Genomic DNA, 22,916 nt, shown 5'->3' on the forward strand with positions numbered 1-22,916 from the left:
GCAAACTTACAAGTACTGAAAGAAGCACACCATCAAGACATAAAGCCACAAGAATTCCAAATAGTGCTGCAAATCCCTGGTCTTCCCTTTGCCAAAATGCTGAAGTAAAATGTACAATAAAGTCTCAAAGCCTCTTCCCAAAGAGTCCAACCCTAAAAATGACTAAGAAAATACATAATATAGGCAAGCTAACACATTCCCTTGCCTCTAGGGGTCGAGCTCATCATCCTAGGAGCTGTTTCAACCAATTCTAAACAAAGCACTACAATCTAGGCAGTCAAAACAACTTGCCTCTATAAGCTAGGAAACCAATCCATTCATTAAATGTTTGCTATTTCATGAATGAATCATCTAGAATAGGTAAATAAGTGTCAAGTCAACATAAAATTACATTAATTACATCAAGGAGGGTGAAAAATCCCATCACAAGTCAAAACTGGTCCAAACTGGGCGAATTCCTGAGCTGGAAGGTGCAAAATGTGCAAAAAATCCTGATGCGTAGCGCGCCTGAGCCCTACGCATAGCGCGCCTTTCCACCTGATTTTGGGGCACTTCCCGACATCCAAATTTAGCTCAGGTTGGCTTGTTGGAAAGCCCTGGATGTCTACTTTCCAACCCAAGTGGAATTTTCCAATTTGGTGTCCATTTGCCCCTCCAAAAGTTCATTCTCCCAAGGCTGCTACCTGTGTGTCCAAAAAGGGGTAGTGAGGTCATTTTTTGCATGTTTTTTGACCTTTTGGGGACCCAAACCTTGATGAAATGCCTTGGCAGTGGCTGAGCAGATGTATTTCATCATGACAAATCCAAAAATGCAAATCTTTCGTGATTTGGACCTCCCCATCTTCAGGGTAGCGCGCGGCGCGCTACGCGTTGAGCCCAAAACCTGTTTTTACATAAAAATTTCAGAATTGCCAATTTTTTTCCCAAATTGCTTGAAATTTGGGCTGGGGGTCCCCAATCAAGTATTATGCTCAGTCAAAGAGGCTTCGGCCAAAATTTGGAGTGGATCGGGCCTTTTCCGCCGTTTTAATGCCTTGCTCAATCGCCTCTTAAGGATTTTAATTTTTGCTTTGCAAACATGCATGCGGGCCCAGTAATGATTCTTCATGTGCCGAAGCAAGTCTTTGTCTCTATTGGCCTTCGCCAACAACCCCTCCAAGTGTCGGTTGACCTTCTCAAGCACAAATTGCCGCGCAACAGGTGTCAAATCACCCGGTCTTTTACGGGCCAACCTACGGTCTTCATGGATTCGTTGCAGCTCTATAAGTGTGTGCTCGTCCTCTAACTGTTTATTGCGCTGCTCTAGATACCTGATATATGAAGCTGTCTCATCATGACTAGTAACAAAACCTGATGGCTCACCGGAAGGCCTCTCCTCATGCTTGGGCTTCTTGCCCTTATCCTGTACCTGCGGTGCTGCTGTCGAAAGCGAGGCCCCTTCCACACGAGGTGGAGATAACACTCACTGTGCTGATGAAGTCAACGAGACCCCTTCCACCCCGGTGGAGATAGTACTCGTCGTGCAGATGCAAATAAGGCCCTGTGTCCTCGCTGATATGTCACACATGCTGGAGCGCTGACATGCTCTATCTCAGGAATGTCAAACTGATGTGAAGGCCCTCCCTCATCATGAACAATCTCAAGAGTTGGCTGTGGCGCTGTGAAAAGGTCACGAGAAATAAAATCCTCCCAAGTAATGCCCTGCTGTGCCAACTGATGCATCACTATGATTTTGATCAATGCATAATGATAGATGCTTTTATGCTGATGTGCTGGGCTCTTCCTTCGTACTAAAGGCACCATTCTCTCTATGTTGCGACACATGAAAAATGGAATATTCATCATACGTACCCTTGTGAAATGCATCAACAAACGGACATGATACGCGTAGAGACGTGAGAATCTGCCCTCACGACTGAAATATCGAATGATGAGTTTCATCAATGGCGCATACTCATCCCTTAGGAATCTGAAAGGAAAAACTGCAGTCAAGTGTCTCATACATCCAGGCTTGATATATGGCTCATAGTGAAATCTGTCTAACTGCTGTCGTTTACTCCATTCCTCCCCTACATTTGGTATTCCAGTGGCCTGAGCAATAGTCTCGGGTGACAAGGTGAAATTCACTCTGGCAAGGTTTACAAGACCATCCTGCAAATGTAGAACAAATAAACGGACTAGTTCCCGATGATGCTGGATTTGTGAGATCCGCTCACAATATGCAAAACATGATTGATACCGAAAACAGTCCATTGCAAGTGGACAAGCTTGCAAATGAGCCAAAGAGGTAGGCTCCTCCCTGACATGCCAACCACCTTTGCCACCTTTGTGATACCTTCTTGCCTCTGGTGTAGAATCACTATCATAATCCTGCTCATAAGCTGACTCGGTCTCTGACATGTTCTTTAAAACTAAGGTAGCTGGAATATATATGCTGATATACAACTGTGTGCAAAATTGACTGTGGACTTTTTCTTTTTCTGAAAATGCTGTGACCAAGGGGACACAAATATATAAGGGAAATGTTAGGAAAGGGGAAACATTAGGGAAATAGGGGCAATGAGAATAAAACAAGGAATTTAGGGAAGGGAAAGGGCATAGAAATTCTGTTTTATTAGGGTTTGGGGTGAAGTAGGGAATATTATGGTTGTAATAGAAGGGAGGGGTTAGAATTTTGTAGGGGGATAGTGTAGTGTTTTATGAAGAATTTTTGAGGAAATGTTGGTGAATATGGGAGGGGTAGGAAACACAAAAGTGGGAAAACCTTGGCAGCATGTAATTTTGAAACCCTAGCAAACTAGGCCTTTGAATCCACACAACAACTTTAGGGTTTTTACATTTAATTTTCATGGCACATCTATCATAATTTTTTCTCATTAATCTTGCAAAACCAAGAACCAGCCATGGAAATGAAGCCTACCTGTGGTTTGCTTGAGTTAGGAGAGGAGTTGAATACTTGCTGGCGAATTTCTGGGCAGACTTCCCAACGCGTAGCGCGCCCCTGGTGCGTAGCGCACGAGTAAATTTACACTGAGAAAAGTGTGCTGATGCGTAGCGCGCCCTGGGTGCGTAGCGCGCCCAAGCTGATGCGTAGCGCGCCCTGGAAACGACCCGATTTGCCCACAAATTTGTAAAATCGCCTTAAAACACTGTTCTTTGCTCTTGGGATGTAGAATGGTTTGGTTATGAGGAGAAATGTCTTTATATAGACTCCCCTTTGATTTTTGCTTGACCAAAACCCCTTTTCTAATGTTTGGTTTTTTGACACTTTTTCAGATTAATAGGCTCTAACTTTTTGGTTTTCTCTTTAAAAAAAATGGTTGAAATAATGATTTTCTCTCATAATTTTTTGCAGGGATAGCTGTGATATGCTCTGGCAAAGGAGACCAAGGCTGCGCTTGAACATTTGGAGAACTTGAAAATTTTGACAATTTTTACAAAAATGAGATGGTGACTTATCTTCAAAACAGAGTTTTGAAGAGAAGTCCTTATTCAGCGGTACAATGACGAAAATTATTGAAGTGATGATCTATCAAAGACATCCCTCTGGCCTGCTGGTCTTCTAAGACTTTTCAAGACAAAATTGACTCAACCCCAGACCTAAGACCTCAAAATTTAAAATATGATTGTAAATGACCTTTGAAGACTTATTTTAATAAACAGGCCTGAACTAGCAGTGCCAAGCACGAGGGGAATAAGTGACACAACCCACTCCATCAGAGTTATGGCATGCCTAACGAAATGCAACTGATCAAAACTGGTGGGACACCTAATCATGAAATGCAAAAAAGCTTTGATCTCTAATGGAGGGATAACTAGACCGACTCTAACAAAAATGACAGGGGCACATGCCATGCACCAAATATAATGAGAGCCACAACCCCTTTCATATGTATCAAAACCAAAAACACTCTCCTTAAAAAAGATAAATAATTAAATCTTTCTTTACCAATTTATAAATAAATAATATTTTTTTCCCTTTACAAATTTATTAATAAATTATATATATATATTTTAAGACACTTAGAACTAAACTGCCATCCCTACTTGTTATTTACTCTTTGATAAATTTACAAAACATCTACAAATAAAACATTCAAAGCTTACCCTCATTTAGAGTCCATCTCATCCAAGGTCGTAGTAATATTGTTGCATTCGGTACTTACAATTCTATACCGCGGAAGTTTGAACTCTATTAATACCAGCAGATGTCTGTCATTTGAAACGCTCCAGGCCGTGGATGATCTCGCGTCAGCTTTGATTCAACGGTTCAAAATGGGCACATCAGATTCGAAGCTCAATATCTCTCGGGTATGCTGAATTATGCTCTTTGAACGGACATTTATTAATTATTTACACTTCGTAATAATTTATTTGATGAGGCTCTGAGTTTTTCCCATTTTTGGAATGCTTGGTGATTGGTAGAGTCCTGCAGATGAAATTACCACAGTTAAGGGCCGAACCGAGGAAACTGATCCCATCTTGGAGAAGTTGAAATCTCTTAAAATTGTAAGTTCATTCATACTGGGTGTCAATTTTCGAAATATAGGAGAAATAAAGGGAACACAATTTAATCTGGAGTTGCTGACTTTGCACAATTTATGATACATTCTTCTGGGTTCAAAGTGAAGAGTATTGAAAAACTCGTAAACGATGAAATGGATTTCGTGTAATTCCATTAGTAGTGAGTGCAGTTGTCATGGACCAATTCCTTTCATGGGCATTATAGATTCCAGAGCCACAGACATTGATATATATGAACCATAACAAGATGGATGAGTATACAACCCAGTTATGATTTCTTTCTTTTGAGGCAGGTTTCTCCTATACTCAAGTCCCCGCCAACAGAAAGTACCTTGACTGACATTCTGGTTCGGAAGCCTTCGTCGGCCTCAGATTCTGGTCAGTATCGACTATCGAATACAATGGGTTTTTAAATTTATGGTTTCCTGCTCACTGTCATCCACTGTTTTCAGCGATGATAATTTCTGACATTTTAGTTTGTGTTATTCTTTTACAGTGTTAGACCGTACATGTCATGATCTGGGATATTAAGAATTTCTTAATTTGAGCGATGTTTGATTTTTCTTAGTTGTTTTGAGCCTTAATTTCCTTTATGGAAATCTTAATGGTTCATAGTTACCCTTTCTCCTTCTTGGTCCTTTTTCCTTACAAGATTGATTGTTGATATACTCGAGTTTTCGAGGGAGAAGGACTCGAGGCTGGTCTGTAATTTTAGCTGTGATATGCTGCAAATAGATTGTCCTTATGAGAATACCAACTAAGATGGTGAAGGTAACCATGGTAGGATCTAGCTCCTCGAGTTGAGCGTACCCATCCGACATCATGTCCTTGCTGCATCCATAAGTAACTCATTTCATGGCATTTGAAACCTTGGTTACGGGCAATCACTGTCACCGACTAATTTCGTAAGTCCAATTCATACGTTTTACTAGGTGTAGATTGTGATCAAATCGATCTAGTGTTCACATGAGATTTATAATACCCGAGAGTTTTTCTTTTTCAAAAACTGCAGATCAGTTGTTCCTGAAGGTCTAACCTATTGATTTTATAAAGCCATGAATTGTTAATGCAAAACTGTTAGAATTTGACGTGGTTGCTCAGTTATTGTTCTCCATCAGTATGTATGGCGCACTCAGCAAATCCGCACTGCAGCGGCAGAGAGAGCCTTTTGAAGAGGCGTAGTTGTGTAAGCAGTGGTAGAGGGTGCATGCATGCGGACAGCGTGCATGTGCTAGCCTTGGACGGATTCCGGATTTAGTAGCTGCTGTTTCATTTTTAGACATGCACACTTCGTACTTAGATTAGGTGCTTTGAATAAAAGTTGTTTCAATTCTTAGGACAAATGCCTTGCATGTTGAGTTTGCTTTATTCTAGGCAGGCCTCCATCCAAGGCTGGGTGCACTTCTCTAGAGGGGTTGGGTTAGGGTTTGACACAGTCAATCTAGATGCTTTACGCAGACAGTTCACATGCATTATAAACCCTAGATCTTGCCTATTCTATAAAAAAGAGATGGGGCATACCGTTCAGGATATGGCTTAGAGATTTGGCAAGCTAATTGCGATGCAGCTATTCTTTTTTGGGTGATATTGACTTGGTGTAAATATTTTTTTCAATGTGATGTGTTTGCAGATTTGGCATTCCTTGTATACAGTTTTGGTAGGGGCTCTTATTTTTCAGTAAACCAGAGTTTGTAGGACGGCAGGTCTGCTTACCATGAATTGCAAATTTAAGAAAAACAATGAACACAATTTAACTAAAACAATTAACATGTTCAAACTGTTGATGATTATGTTGCTGAATCTTCCAAGCGTTGCAGAGAACCTCACCTTTCATTGTACACTCCAATGATATGCATTTTGTGAGCTGGTATATGTGTAGTCTTATTGGAATTGTTTATGCAGGTTAGTCTTGTTATAACATCTGTATAACGTTGAAGTAAAAATTGAATAAATTGTTTACCCAGGTAACAAATTTCAATTGAGTATTGTACGCAGTACATGTAACTTCATTATACGAAAATATTGTAAAAACAACATGAACTGCCTTCATTTGGTCTTCAACTTGTAACGATGTCATGCAATAGAGAACAAGAGACATTGATAACCATCATAGTGAAGCATGCAATGACTATAATTGAATTGATATTTGTCATAATGTTCTGAGATTCTGTTGTTACAAGCCAGTCTTTTTGCTTGTGCGTATATGTTTATTCAAACACTAGGTAGCATGTCTACTAGTTGCATTTCCAATAGAGCATGGCAAACCAAAAGTTCCCAGAGATATTGCGAGAGATAAACTTTTGTCATTTATATAAACTCTTAAAAATTGTCACTCCATCACCCAACAAGGAAAATGGCACAAATGCATGTTACACCCTCAAAGAATAGTGTTCATGCTCTAATATTGAGCTTCAAAGCATCCAAAATTTAAGTAGTGATCGCTAGGAATATGTCCCCGAGGGTGGGGAATGTGTTTCCCTTGGTAATGGGTTGGGATGGGAGGAAGTTTGGGGGAATCCCCAGGCGTCCACCTTTGCGGATTCCTCAACTTCCCCCATAATATGAGTGTGTGCGTGTACACACGTGTATATATTTTTTTTCCATGGAGAACTTCCTTGTGAAAACCCTCCAAGTGTTTCATCTCATTCCTTGAATGGCACCTGAGGTAAATTCTGTCAGCAGACAATATGTACACCTAACCTTGGGGGACCTAGGTGAATTAGAGCTCATGACCTGCTTGGCCGTTATGATTCCACTTGAGCCGATACTTGGGGCTAGAGGTGTGTCTGTATTTTTTTGAAGGAAAGAATCCTCCCGGGAAACCCATGGACACTTTCCCACATTTCCTGGATGGTGTCAATAGTAACCTTGTTGGCATACACTGGTATGTGTGAAAGTTTCTCGGAATAGAAAATTCAATGCAAAACATAATTTTCATTTTCAACTTAGAAGGTTTCTAAGATTTTAGCCCTCTGAACTTTCAGCCTTAGGGCTGCTGTAAAACACAGTACAAAACAGCAGCAGAAAGAGTATAATGTTTCACTTCCAATCAGCCCAAACTTCCTGTCATTTCAAGGAGAAAAGATACCAATCCAAAGGGATAAATTTCAACCCTTTTAGGGCAATTAATCTGCCAATAACTAGATTTGAAAATACTCTTTTACAGCAGTAATAACAGCAGTACAACAGCAGTAAAATTAGCCTTTTATATTCTTCACTTAGATGTTAAATCTCTTAGCAATTGTCCTTTTACTTATTTTTAATCGGCAAGACATATATGACTGTATTAATAATCAATAAAGAACATATATAGCTGAAAATCAAATCTGGAAATTGCACAAATTTTAGACAGCTGAAAACTTCATTCATATTCAAGATGAAGTAGATGTAGATACCATGGTCTTCTCTAAAGGCTAGTACAAATTCTCTCATCTGTACAAACCCTAGCTAGAGCAATTCAACAAAACTCTAACAACAAAGGAGATCCAATGTGCAAGAGTCACTGGAACACATCCTTCAAGGCAAAATGTCCTCTCATCCTCTTCTTCATAATTTCACCCTAGGGCTTTATCACAAAACCACAATCTCGAATCTCCAAGGGGTAAACCCTAACCCTAGACCTCCAAGATTCTCTAAGATACTTAAAGAAAACTAAGAAACCCTAGCGACAAGCGAGAGGGAGAAAGATAGAGAGACCAAGCGTGTGTGCATTCTTCTCTTGGTTACATCCCATCACAAGAGTGGATACTAGTGAGTGAACGAACATATATTAATGGAAAGACTCTTTTCTTCCTCTATTTATATGAGAGGTAAGGAAGGCCAAGAATACAGTGTGGGCCTTAGCCCTTACAAGCAACCTACAATGAGCACTTGTAGGCCAATGCAAGCGAGGCACTACACTCTAAAGTACATATGTCATGCTTGAAGGTGATGTTGTGCACAATAATGGCTCCAAGTTGATGTAGCTATGCAAGGCAAGTTTACATCCCTCCATCACAAGGCTCCAGGGACTCCATGGATCCTCCTAAACAATATACTCTACCAGGTCAACCACCCTTGCAAGAATACCATTGAAGCCCTAGGTGTCCTTGTTACCCACCAAAATGGGTAACCCTATAGGAGAAATTTTCTCCTATCTTGGACAACTATCTAGTTGGCAGCCCCACACGTTGCTTGGTGATGATGATATGCCACATTCATCCACCATTTGCACGGGTCATTCACCTCTCACCATCCAATAATCCTCTTGAAGGAAGGTGGGCTTCCAGTCAACGAGTACTTCAACCATTTTGCGATGAAGTACTTTTACCGAATGTTTTGGGAATTTTAACATGGATCAAGTGGTGAATTAGATGATTTATTGATCTTGACTATAAATTTGTTTTCTCACCTTAATAGGGGGGTTAGTCTCTAGCCCTAGTTCAATGGGACCTCCTCTATGGCCTTAGGGTCATAAGAGGGGCACTACTTGTAAAACTTGGATTGAAGTAGCGTGTCCATTACCATTCCATACCTAACATCTTTCATCATTCCCTTGATAATGTTGCTGCACAAACTAACAAGCCTTGTGAATATGCAAAAGCTAGAGGGCACACCAACACTTAGGACAGAGGCCCACTATCACCAAAGCCTAAGTCCCCTACTCTTCTCAGATTTTCACTGACGGGAGGAGTCCCAGTGTTAATCGTCCCAGTGTTAATCACTTGTAATAGATATCTCTATATAATAGGTTTGACGTGAGGCAAGGTAGTTCATTCAATGGAAAGGTTCAACAAAAGTGCAAGCTTTGGCAGAAGCTATTGAGACTTTCCACAAAAAACCCCTTGGAAAGAGACTACATGAGACATAGGGTTGAAATTATATATATATGCATCCAAGGTCAAGGTATGTTGGAAATTGTAACTAGGTTCGGTCTTCATTTAATGTATTTGAGTCATCATGAAATACACTTGTCAAAAGAATAAAGAAAATAATTTTTATGATTGTGTCAATGACTTATTAAAGCATTGGTTTCATGCTTGGGTCATCATTATATTAGTCAAAGTCTGTTGATTTGGTGTAGCATCGGATGTGCTGTAGCCACGGAATTTGGTGGAGAGGTTGGGGCACATGAGATCTCCAATACCTAGAAGGGGTTTGGGTAGATTCTAAGCAGATCAGTAGATGTTAAAATAATTAATATTTTTAATGGAGTCCCTAAGTCTAAACTTAGGGAAAATAAAATATTAATGTGTATTAATATGAATCTGTGTTAGAATGGTCCAAAAGACATGGATCAAGCTAGACCTAATCTTAGCCGTTGATTAGGGATTTAATCACGGCCGTTGAATCATCAACAGGAAAAGTATAAGAGGAGGCTTGAGTGTCACTTAGAGAGCACACCAGATGATCAGTCATTCTATTCTCTAGATGGGGTTTGCTAAGAGAGATAGAATCAGTGATTGGGAGAGCAGCTGAGGGGCGTTGAGTATAGAAAAACAGATATTGTGCCGTGAGAGCAGCGCAGCAGCTAAGGAGGGTGACGTAGAGCCAGCAAGGGCTCACGCAGAGGCAGCCAAGTGTTGCACAGAGCACTAGAGGGGCTAGCGCAGCTGACACAGAGGCTCCCATAGCTGACGTAGGGCCTCCTGGGGCTGACGCAGGGCCAACGTGAGACAGAGAGGGGCTGATGCAGTTCAGATTGGGCAGACACTGGGGTTGCAGGAGTAGTTTTGTGTTGAGGAGCTATCGGAAGGGTTTTCCGGGGTTTCAGCCAGGAGATTTCTCTTAAACTATGAGGTATAGCTGCTAAGGAAATTCTCTGTTGGGTAGGCCAGTTTCGGCACCCAGATTGTACTCTGATATTGCTTAATAAGAAAACCCTCAGATCGCTGCACCGGTTTTCCCGCATTGGGTTTTTCCAGGGACATTGGTCCAAAAATAATGGTGTCATGTGGTGTGTTTGTTCTTGTTTCTTTTAGTTGCTGATCTGTAATATGTTGAGCATGCACTGGTGTTTATTTTCAGTGTTTACTTTGTAAATAACTTGTTAAAGAAAAATAACAAGTAGGTAGGAATAAATAAGGAAAAGTGCATGAAGGGTCTCTAAACTAAGTAAATTTAGAAACTTCAACATGGTATCGGAGCGTGATTGCAGATCACAAGAGGACTAAAAGACATTAGCCGAATGGAGCAATAACAACAGAAAACAACTGTCTTGAGGTGACAGAAGTTATTTCTAGCAACGTAGAAGCCAAGGAGTGTGACGGAGAGCCAGCTAGGGCCACACAGAAGAAGCCGGGAACTGCGCATAGCCTCAGAGAGGCCATCGTTGTTGACGCAGAGGGCTAGAGGGCTGATGCAGGGCAACCTAGGGCTGATGCAGGCCCATATGGGGTGATGTAGAGCCAACGTGGGGTAGAGAGGCGCTGATGCAGTTCATAGAGAGGCAGTTGCCGGAGTTTAGAAGGCTACAGAAATATTGCAGAGTCAAGCTGGTGAGGAACTGTAGTCAGAACAGTACCTGACAGAGCAGGGCCAGAGGAGTTGTTACCGAGGGTTTCTAGTTGAGGAACTTGGATCAGCAGTGCAGTTGCATAAGACGATCAGAGTAGGGGACATCTCTACAAGCGACAGAAGGATTTCCAGGAGGGAAATCAGGACTCAGAGGGAGTCTAGAAGAGAGCTTCCAGAAGGGAAGTAGAGGAGCGCCATGGCACTACACGGGGTAAGAGACTAGGATAGGCTGGACGGAGCATTGAAATTCGTAGTCTGGAAGGCCAGAATCTTATCAGTGCTTGACAGGAATCGTGTCAAGAACTTTGCCTTGATGACAATAGCTATCCCAGTCGACCCAAATGATAATGACAAGTACGAAGAGGCGATGGCGAGGGCCAAGTGCATTATCCTTGACGAGGTCAAGGATCATGTGGTACCACATATAGCCAAGAAGGAAACGATAGTTGAGATGTGGGAGGTTCTCAAGAACTTGTGTTCTGTGCAGAGAAGAATGCTGCTCGAGAACCAGATGAGGTCGTATCAGATGAAGAAGGGTCAAACGATTGACTCCTTTCTCGGAGGACTGAATGAGATCCGAGATCAGTTGACTGCTATAGGAGCGACACCGGATCAAGAGCTTATGGTAAGGACAATCCTGAATACTGTCTCAGAAGAGTGGGAAGTGTTTGTCTAGAGCATCTTGGGCAGAGGGACTCTCCTACCTTGGGACGAGATGTGGGCAGCTCTTCGCCAGGAAGAGATCAAACGACAGTCAAAGACAGGTAGCAGCAGCAAAGGGATCAAGGTCAAGCAGGAGGAGGAGGATGTGGCCCTAGCATCTGAGGGAAAGCAAGAGAAGCGGAAGAAGGAAAATCTCTCCAAAATCAAGTGCTTCCACTGTGGGGAGATGGGTCATTATGCGACCCAGTGCCCAAGGAAGAAGAGTAAGGGAGAGTCTTCCGAGACTAAGGCAGCGCCAGCATGGGCAGAGAAGGAAGTTTTGACAGACGATGATTGTGCCATGAGTGCACATGCACCACTTGAGTGGAAGTGGGGAGACATTGAGCTGTAGTCAGGCGGACTACAAGCGATGAGGGGCAGGATCCTTGAGGTACCCAGCCTCTTGGATTAGACCTTGCTACGGGAGCCCCGATGAGGAGTAGTAGGACTGGCTGAGTGGGTAGAGATGGATGCAGATGAGCGGCAAAGAGAGCTACAGTGCAGGAGTCCCAAGACAACGCAGAGCTAGCAAGCTGCAGTAGTGCGAGAGGCATAGGAGTGTTGCACCAGTGCAGGAAGGCACAGAGAGGTGTGTAACGGTGCGAGATGCAGGGAGTTGTTGCAGCAGCGCAGAGGTCAGAGATAGGGAGCACTTGTCAGCGACAGAGGGAGCTTTAGCATTAGTGGGTGTTTCTAGCCCAACAGGGAGGTCAGTTGGGAGATTAGTTACTTACTTCTCAGTAATTGAGTTGTAGTGCAGCAGTGGGCAGCACAATGCAGCATGATGAGAGGAGGTGCAGTGCGGATGCAGCGCTGGGAGAAAGGACCAGCGACAACTTAAATGCAGAGGGAACTGTCGTATAGATGCAACAGTGGTAGTGGCAGAACCATGGGCAGCAGTACAGGAGGCAGCAGTGCAGAGGATGTTGGGCAGGAAGGCCTAGCATCAGCACAGGTACTGATGCCGGATGATCAGAGTAATACTCAGTGAGGAGTATTGCTAGAGCATAGTCCTCGCTAAGAGGGAGTGTTGATTTGGGGTAGCATCGGATGTGCTCTAGCCATGAAATTTGGTGGAGAGGTTGGGGCACATGAGATCTCCAATACCCAGAAAGGGTTTGGGCAGATTCTAAGCAGATTAGGAGATATTAAAATAATTAATATTTTTAATGGATTCCCTAAGTCCAAACTTAGGGAAAATAAAATATTAATGTGTATTAATATGAATCTGTGTTAGAATGGTCCAAAAGAAATGGATCAAGCCAGATCTAATCTTAGCCGTTGATTAGGGACTTAATCTCGGCCGTTGAATCGCCAACCAGAAAAGTATAAGAGGAGGCTTGAGGGTCACTTGGAGAGCACACTAGATGATCAGTCATTCTATTCTCTAGAGCGGGGTTTGCTAAGAGAGATAGAATTAGTGATTGGGAGAGCAGTTGAGGGGCATTGAGTACAGAGAAACAGAGAAGGCAGAGATTATGCTGGGAGAGCAGTGCAACAGCTAAGGAGGGTGACACAGAGCCAGCAAGGGCTCACGCAGGGCCACACAGAGCCAGCCAAGTGCTGCGTAGGGCACCAGAGGGGCTAGCACAGCTGACACAGAGGCTCCTAGAGCTGACACAAGGCCTCCTAGGGCTGACGCAGACCTAGAAAGGCTAACACAGGGCTAGCGTGAGACTGAGAGGGGCTGACACAGTTCAGATTGGGCAGACGCTGGGGTTGCAGGAGCAATTTTGTGCTGAGGAGCTACCGAAAGGGCTTTCCGGGGTTTCAGCCAGGAGATTTCTCTCAAACTGTGAGGTATAGCTGCTAAGGAAATTCTCTGTTGGGTAGGCCAATTTCGGCACCCAGATTGTACTATGATATTGCTTAATAAGAAAACCCTCAGATAGCTGCACCGGTTTTCCCACATTGGGTTTTTTCGGGGACATTGGTCCAAAAATAATGGTGTCATGTGGTGTGTTTGTTCTTGTTTCTTTTAGTTGCTGATCTGTAATATGTTGAGCATGCACTGGTGTTTATTTTCAGTATTTACTTTGTAAATAACTTGTTAAAGAGAACATAACAAGTAGGTAGGAATAAATCAGGAAAAGTGCATGAAGGGTTTCTAAACTAAGTAAATTTAGAGACTTCAACAAAGTCCCCATTGTGGACTCCTAGGATTAATCATGAAATATGCTTGTCAAAAGAATAAAGAAAATATTTTTTATTATTGTGTCAATGAATTATTAAAGCATGGGTTTCATTCTTGGGTCATCATTATATTAGTCAAAGTCCCCATTGTGGACTCCTAGGATTAATATTGAGTTTATAGAGTTATTGCATATTCAAAGAAACCCTTCTTGGGATTTTGAATCATGTAAAAAGGTTTACCATTGAGTCAATTTATGTATCCTCCACACCAAGTCGGCCTAGAAGAGATCAAGTCGGCTTAAGGACACTGATTTGACCTCACTTGGAGCATATAAATAGAAGCAAGTCGAAGTCATTTGGAGCATCTCATCTCAAGCAAGTTTTATATCTCAAGAGAAGTTGGAGAAATGCGAAGTAGGACGAAGTTGGTCTAAGGAAGTTGAAGAAAGTGCGAGTTTGGGGAAGTCTAAGGAGAAGAAGAAAATCGAACTATTAGCGCCTCTCTCTCTCTGTTTCGTGCCCTAGTTTGGGAGATCGAAGCCTTCCAAGTTTCACTAATGCCGGAAGCTGTTGCCTAGTCGAAGTTGTTGGAAAGGAAGTCAAAGATCTAGGAGGCTGGCTTGGTGTGGAGGGAAGGTTTGGTCTTTGTCTAGGGTGAAGAGTCTCAAAGAATACTATTGAAAGGAAGAATTTTCTTTTACGGATTTTCCCCTCGAGGGGGGTTTTGCCTTGGCATAGTGCCTACATCTTGTGTCTCTTATTTTGTGATCTTCATACACACATAATATGGTAATTGCTTGATGAAAGATAAGATAATAAAGAAGTAAAAGAAGCCAACACACTCACAAGTAATTATCATGAAAGGAGAATCAAACCCTAATATAATTGCTTTGATTTTCCAACATGGTATCATATCTAAGGTTTGGAAAAGTCGAAGATCACTTTGTTGGCATGGATTCTCCCTCTTTGATGAACTGTATAAGAATGGGTATCAACACTTCTGGAAGCTAGATCAAGAAGGTCATCTACTACTTATTCAATAAGGTCAAAAGTCAAGGATTCTTGGCTTCTCTTACAGGTTCTCTTAATGATGACAATGCATGGATCATTGATAGTGGAGCATCAAGACACATGACAGGAGAAAGTAAACAACATCATACACTATCAAAGGAGCCATCTTCTCTTGCAGTGGAATTGGGTGACAACAGAAGCTATGTTGTTAGAGGCCTGGGATCAACATCGTTGAAGCTGGATAATGGATCGAAGCTACACCTCAACAACATTCTATATGTTCCAGGTTTGAAAAAGAATTTGCTTTCTATTTCTTGTTTAGAAGATAAAGGGGAAAGAGTTGCTTTTGTTGATGGAAAAGTTTTGGTTTGGGAAAAAAACTCTAGCATTGATAAAGCTAGGGTTATTGGAGTTTGTGAAGGAAGCCTTTATAGAGTCATTACACCACCTGCTTAAGCTTTGGTTCATATGGAAATAAGTCCCATTGAGCTATGGCGTAGGAGGTTTGGTCATCTACATTATAAGGTCATCCACATTATAAGGTCATCTCTACTCTTAGTCAATTGGTTCATGGTATTCCCAATATGAATTTAGATCACGAAGGTGTGTGCAAGCAATGCTCTTTGGGAAAACATACAAGAAAGCCATTTCATAATAGTGAAACTAGGTCTAAAGAAATATTAGACCTCATTCATTTCAATGTGTGTGGACCCATGTCTGACACACAAAATGTAACTTTGAGTTGATGTTCATTTTTGATTTTTGAACAACATCTGGATGGGTTGATACAGGGCTACCAAAAGAGAGTTGTAGATGTCACCTACAACTAGCACTCATGTGGTTGGATGGAAGATCCTGAAGGAAACATGACTTGGAAGAGGTAGCTATATGAAGAAAAGCTAGATGTGGGCTGGAATATCACTTTCTGATAAAAGGAAGGATGACATGACTGTTGGTTCAATCTTATGGTTCGTGAAAAGAAAGTGATGAATGGCCGATGCCCTACAAAAGATGAAGGCTCCATAATGATGAAGATAAAATTCATGACGTTGAAAGAAGGAGCTTTACAAGCAGCTGAAGGTCCCATGATCTCCACCAAAGAGCAGAAAGCTGCTAGAAGCAAGTCCCTAAGTTAAGATGGAGCTTGGATGAGTCCCTGGGTAAGAGGGAGCTTGGATGAGTCCCTGGGTAAGAGGGAGCTTGGGTACATTCCTTTATAGGAATGGGTATATCTTCCCTAGTTGAAAGGGAGAGAGACACGCACTATTCTTGTCATCATATTGAGAAGAAAGAATGAAGGATTGGGTAAGCATCTGGCATCTGATACTCTGTGAGGATGTGGTAGGGCATCCAAGATAAGAGTAGTCAAAGAGGACTGATATTCTTTGAGGACTAGGAATCCAAGATAAGAATAGTCCTGGAAGGACATACTCTATGAACACCTGGGTGGGGCATGTGCCTTGAGAGATAATGATGATTGTGCCTGTCAGTCATTGGTCTCGCTAGCATTGTGCTCTGATCTTGTGGAGAGATAGAATTGTTAGTCAAGGCCTTGCTATGTGACAATGCTGTTTGATATAATGCAAATAGATGGCTTACCAGTCCGACTCTTCTTATGAGAATTCTACATATTGAGAATGTCTAAGAACCTTGTATGGATTATGAATACCTCCCTAGTTAAGAGGGAGTGTTGAAATATGTAACTAGGTTTGGTCTTCATAATGACATATGTAATCATGATTTTATGTATTTGATGTAATGAGAAAAATAAATTTATTATTGATATTCTTGAGGCATGGGTTTCATGCTCAAGGAAATTTATTTTATAGGTCAAGCACCCATTGAGTGCTTCTAGGTTTGTCATAAAGTCAATTGAGTCATTGTCATGTATTGAAGACCCATTTGGGTATGTTACATATTGTAAAGATAAATTTCTTTGGGTCAAAATAAAGTCAAAAGACCCTCCAAGACCTCGTCATGATGCAAAGATCAAGTCGGCCTACTCAAGTGGACAAGTCAGCCTCAAGGGTGCAATTCGACCTAGCAAAAGGCCTATATATAAGAGAGACTTTGACCTCACTTTTGTCACTCACTTCACACACACAAGTTCGATCACAAGAGAGAAACATGTGCGAAGAAAAGGACAAAGATTGAAGAACATGACAAGTTTTCTGGATTTGTTTTGGCCTACTTCTCTCCACACGTGTGAAAGGATTAGGGAACATATTGAAGCAGAAGAAGATGAGTTGCAGAAGTCGAGTTAGGGCATCTTCAAGGTCACTTTGCAAGCCGAGTTCTCTAGGAGAGAGAATCAACTCAAGCGAAGAGGAAAGGAGGAAGAATCTACCATTATTTCCCACACGTAGGATAAGGTTTTCTATAGAAGAAGTTGCTAGGTAGGTCGAAGTTGCAGAAGAATTTGTTGGGCATGTCGAAGTTGCAGAAGTTCCAAAAGAATTTGTTGGGCAGGTCGAAGTTGCAGAAGAATCTGTTGGAGGTCGAAATTGTAGAAGAATCTACCGGGGATCGAAATTTTAGAAGTTGCTGGAAAGTAGGAAAGATTTGATTTGGTCTTGGAGGGTCTTGGTCAAGGGTCATAGGCCTTGGAATTCATCAATTGAAGGTCTATAAGAAGAGAAGAATTCATGTGGGTTTTCCTCACAGTTGGAGAGCTTTTGGCTCTCGATGATCGCCTATATCTTCTATCTCATTGTTCATTATGGTTTCATAGCTGTTTGATGACAAGAACACGATAATAATCAAGCTAAAGAAGAATCTAATTAAGATAAGTAAAACGATATGACAAGCATTTATCAAAGTAAGAGAAATCACATCTAATCTAGCTGCCCCTAGATTTCTCAACACAAACAACTACCAAACAATGAAGATCAATGAAACAAGAGAACACAGAATGTAGGCCGCTAGCTAGGGCCAAAACCTCTCTTGAGAGGAAGACCCACAATAATTCTTCTTCTTATATAATGTTCATATGACGAATTCCAACACCTATTACCCTTGACAAAGACACCTCCAAGACTAAGTCAAACTTGTTAGATGAATTTCCTCTTCCACAAAGTCAACGTTAGTCAAACTTGCCCTAAAGTAGCTGCAACTTCTCCTTGACCTAAATTTTTGGACCTGCAATCCTGATTGCAATTTTCGGCTCCTGTTGCATAAACCCTAGCCGGAACGTGTGTGATAATGATGGTGAATTTTTCTTCTTTTCTCCTTCACTTGGACAACTGCTTCTTTTCTAGCAATTCGACTTGCAAGGTAATCCTTCTTACATTTATTTTTGGCCTCCCAATATGACTGTAATATTTCGGTATATGCTGCAATAGATGATGCGCCCCAACTTCTTTGCATGTGTGAGGGATTGTAGCCCAGACACTTCAGATCTCAATTTACTTTTTGTCTCCTTTCTTCTCCTTGTTCTTTGCTTCCTTTTAGGTCTTCTTATCTTCCTTGATCGAACTTTGATTCTTGCTCCTTAAGTGAGGTTGAGTTCTTCATATTTATAGGCTTCACATGGTGGTCGAATGGCTCTTTATGAGGCCGACTTGTTCTTTCATGTAGGCCGACTTGTTGCAGCTAGGTTGACTTGCCTTGGAAGGCCTTTTATGACTCAAATAATTTTCTTTTACATAATACAAGATGCCCAAAGGGATCTTACATATTACAATGATCCAATTGACTTTTAGACTTTATGAGAAAGCCCTAGAAGCACTCAGTGGGTGCTTGACTTATAAAGAAAATGACCTTGAGCATGAAACCCATACAGGTATGGCATCTTAGCATATACAACTCAACATCTTTTCAGTCCTACATTTTGTATAAGATGTTCCTACAATTGCTATCCTTCCTACGGTTGCTGGTTGGCATGCATGTAGGACGTGGTTCATCCCTTCCTACCCGGTGATTTGCATGCGCGTAGGATGTGGTTTATCCTTTCCCTACGATGGTTGTGATGTGTGACTATAAGATGTGGTTCATCCTTTCCCTACATGTGGTTGTGAGCAGGATGTGATTTATTCTTTCCCTGCTATTGCTCCAGTATCATCCTACCCATGTAGTCTGGGACACATGGGAAGTACCTCTCATTTGGCCAATGAGTTGGGAAAAGTGGATAGGGACCATAGCACTACCGATGGATGCATCGTGTATTGCCATACTCCCTATGTCTAGGATGCATGATGTTCATCAACTTGATCACTTGGGATCAAGTCCGATTGGGGTTCAACCCCTGGTTATGTGGACTGACTTTTGTTAGTGGAGAGTGGCAAGGTCTTGTGACTCACTCTCGATCAATTCTTCTTCATTATCTATATTAGTGTTCAACAGAGTTGAGACGAGATGTAGAGATGGTTCATAATGAATGGATTGGCAGGTGGAATTCTCCCTAGTTGAAAGGGAGTGTTAAAAATTGGCAACTAGGGCCAAATTCCACTTTGGGAAGGTCTTTTGAAGAAGATAATTATTGCATTGAATTCCTCTTTTCGAGAAAACCAAAATCGACCTAAAGATCATCAAATTTGGACAAACAAAAGTGTGTTTTTGAATTTATGCCCACATGTGCAAATTGTTAAGGTCGACCACATCATCAAGTAGGCTCATAAAGCCCAATGACCATGTCACTTGACCCCCCAACGAGTTGTATATATAGAGGTGCCTCCAACCTCATTAGACACGTCCTTGGCCACTCATCCTTGTGATAATATATCTCTGTGGTATCAAAGTTAATTGGAGGGCAAGGTGTGGAAGAATCTGGGCACATCTATCTCTTATTACAGGTCCGAGATTTCTCGTAGGCTGACCGGAGTAATGAGTGGTGGGCTGGTGTGTTTGACTATGTTTTATGGTGTGGACACTCTCTTCTAAGTATGCCACAGCTACATGAAGTCCTTCTCAACTAGGCCGCTAGCCTTATCTTGCTGAACAATGGGCCGAGAAGATAGGCATTTGCCCAGGTAGGTTGCAGACCTACTTTGGTGAAGACTGGTTGGTGAGAGGGCTTGCTTGGGGTTGGCTTAAGCCCTATCTTATATCAGAAAGAGGCCAAATTATCTTGGAAGGAGGCCGTAACCCTGCCCATGCATAAATCAAGAAGGCGAGTGTCTTATCAAGGGTCTAGACCAGCCCTAGGGCCAACAAAGGGCATCTTCTTGTATGACAGGGTTAGCCGCATTGAAAGGAAGTGCTATGAATAGGTAAAGTAAGACAACAACTTAATGTAAGCAACCCTAACCAAACCATGAGTAACTTCAGTTGTCAAAGTGCTGGAGCTTTAGAACCTCTCTCTTATCTAAGGTTGGAATTACAAATTAGCAAGTCACTTTGACTTTGATCTATTGTACTCTCTCTCTGTTGAACATTTGATATTGATAATAAGAAGATTTGATCAAGGGTTTTCCCCATCTTGGGGTTTTTCCTTGGCTTGTGCCATATTATTGTGTCCTCTTGTCTTGGCTCGTCTTCATCATTTATTGCATATGTTCTTTCTTTAGTTACTGTCAATATGATGATGATTCATGAGATTGCTAATGGATTAAACATGGGCTAATATTGAATATTGAAGTAACTACCCTAAGCAAAGAACATGTTAACCTAAATAGATGGTATCAGAGCCACGGAGAAGACAAAGCCCAAGCAAGAGTGAAAGAGAAAGCAATCTCAGGAAAATGTTGATGTTTGTAGGGTTTTAGATTATGGTTCTGTTCAGAGGCTCTTTGATCTTCTTCTAATTGATCTATACGAAATTTCGTGGTTGCTCTGAGGCAATCCTGGGAGGATGTCTGAGGTATTTCTGAGCATGCATTTCTGGGTTAATCTTTACATCCTTTTTCTCTTGATCTAGATTTTTCTAGATATTTTGGTCTGAAGGTTCTTTAGCCCTCTTAGGGCTCGAATTGGAGTCACCTTTCTAAATTTAAATCTGAGGATTATAACTTACAACAACTCAGATTTATGGCTCTGTCCAATAAGGCACCACAGAGATGCAAAGTTATCTTAGTAAATTATCAGGACTGTTCCTCGAAAGAAGATGGGAATACTCTTCAGTCAACTTCAATCAAAACTCAGATCTGTTTGAACTCAGATTTGTCATTTTGTGATTGAGCTTGATAATCTCTTGGAGGGAAGTCAAATCATATATATGGATCCAAATTTCAGAAGAGGAAATAAGTTAGTAACCTAGTCCAAATTTTTGAAGGCATTGTGAATTTGAAAGAAGAACCAGATCACATGTGCCAATTCCTAGGCAGAAATATTTCAGGAGGCTTTTCACCACAAAAAAAAGAGAGTGAAACCAAGAATCCTCCATCCAATTCTGGGTGTAAGTGTTTTGACCTGTCTTGAAGAAAATGATCATCTGCAACCCTGAGTATCTGTGAAGAAGCCGAGAACTTGTCTCAAGGCACATATTCATATTTAGTTCAAGTATGCTCACATCTTTAAAAGCCGACTTGACTGAAGAAATTAAGCCAACCGCACTAGTTAGTGATTTAGAATTTTTGCATGGTGGAAGCCTCATTGAAAAGATTGTGGCATCAAAGGATCCTAGTAGCTCACTTGTGCATTCCTAGTCGAATTGTATTGAAGTAATTATAATGGTCACTTATGAGACTTTTTGATACGTATTCACCTGCTTCAACACCATTGCCTTCAGTAAGGACAATTGGCATCATTTGCTACGCAATAGATTTTCATCATTGTGTCATCCTTGTAGCTGTAAGGGCTTTAAGCTTAATTATTACATTAGTTTGAAGTAGCTGGGTTTTGGAATCAGTCACTTCAAAGAATCAGATATTTGGTTGACTGATCCATGGCTGAAGCAAGTGTTTGGAGCTTATTCCTTGAGGCTAATCCAAGAATTTAAGGCTGATCAGTGATATCTTAATCTAATGCTCAGTAAACTAAACCGAGAGACATCTGTGTAGATACTTCTGCCCATTCTGAAGCATAATTTTGAGATTTCTGAGGTATTGGTAGGAGCATTGATAAAACTTAGTAGGGCATGCTACAAGGGACATTAATCCCAACTCCTCTCTATTTTTGAAGTGTTAGATTGTTTGTTCATAAGGGTTTTGTGCCCCAAATCCATAGGCCTGTAAAACCTCAGAAGATAATTGCAAGGAACAGTTCTTAAGCTTAATGGTTGGCTGGCGCAATTGTTGTTTTGGCTTGAACTCCTTAATGAATGATGGTTTAATGGTATCTGTGGTTTCTTCATGTGTGAAGTCAACCTTGTACATCAGTTGACTGCTCAGGCATCTATATAAGTCTCTGATTGAATAAGGGTAAGAGGTCTTTAAGGTCAAGGATCCATCTTCATCAATTTAGGCAGAAGTATCAGTTCTTAAAGTGAAGGAAAAACATCTGAAGCAATATTAGAGGCACAACATCTTCATCAAGTCAGATCAAGCATCAAAGGAAGTCATCCTCAGGCATTCTAGTTACAACAGTACTTCAACACACGAGGTATGACTTTTGCATGAGGGAGGTACTATTGAGATGGCATCATATTTGCAGTCAGACGTATATTGGCATCAACATTCATACATACAGTCTGCAATAGAAAAAGTATTGCTTTCATTAAAATAAAGACTGGAAAAGAAGAGGCACAGTTCTAGGCACCACTGCATTCATAAAGAAAAAGGGGTCGAGTCTTCTATGTGTAGAGGAGACCTAGGACATTAGCCAACTTGTGGAAATTTTCTGACTTACAGTAGCTACAGGCATCAAGAGGTGAAAGCATCTCATTCCAGAATTAATCCTCCTTCTGTAATGAGAAGAAAAATTGAACAGCTTCAATACTGTCACAAGAATCTTCAAGTAACAAAGCACAAAATCTGCTAAGATCTTGAATATTTCAAGTAGGAATGGTCTTCCTGGAAGTATGGAGACCTGAAGCTACCAGTTAAGGATAGAACCCTGTCCAGCAAAGATTCCTGGTTACTTCATCATTATATATGGCATTAGTCCTGTTATGTATAGCTCTACCTTAGATATGGCATCTCAGCATATACACCTCAGCATCTTTTCAGTCCTACATT

The 22,916-nt window shown here is 41.4% G+C and overlaps 1 protein-coding gene across 1 annotated transcript in view; it reads left to right on the top strand.

Annotated features, from left to right (window-relative positions):
* Positions 1-4,075: 4,075 nt before the first annotated feature.
* The window catches only part of LOC149176762 (uncharacterized), a 90,086-nt gene continuing 71,245 nt past the window's right edge, over positions 4,076-22,916 (top strand). The window contains exons 1-3 of the mRNA XM_089423181.1: positions 4,076-4,311; positions 4,426-4,509; positions 4,818-4,902. Coding sequence (XP_089279307.1) covers positions 4,276-4,311; positions 4,426-4,509; positions 4,818-4,902 — 205 coding nt within the window. The 5' untranslated portion in view covers positions 4,076-4,275. The remainder of the gene's footprint in view (positions 4,312-4,425; positions 4,510-4,817; positions 4,903-22,916) is intronic.

Source organism: Pinus tabuliformis, chromosome 4_1 (assembly GCF_031772625.1).
Source record: "Pinus tabuliformis cultivar Carrire ecotype Pingquan chromosome 4_1, CPIR1, whole genome shotgun sequence".
Lineage (NCBI taxonomy): Eukaryota > Viridiplantae > Streptophyta > Pinopsida > Pinales > Pinaceae > Pinus > Pinus tabuliformis.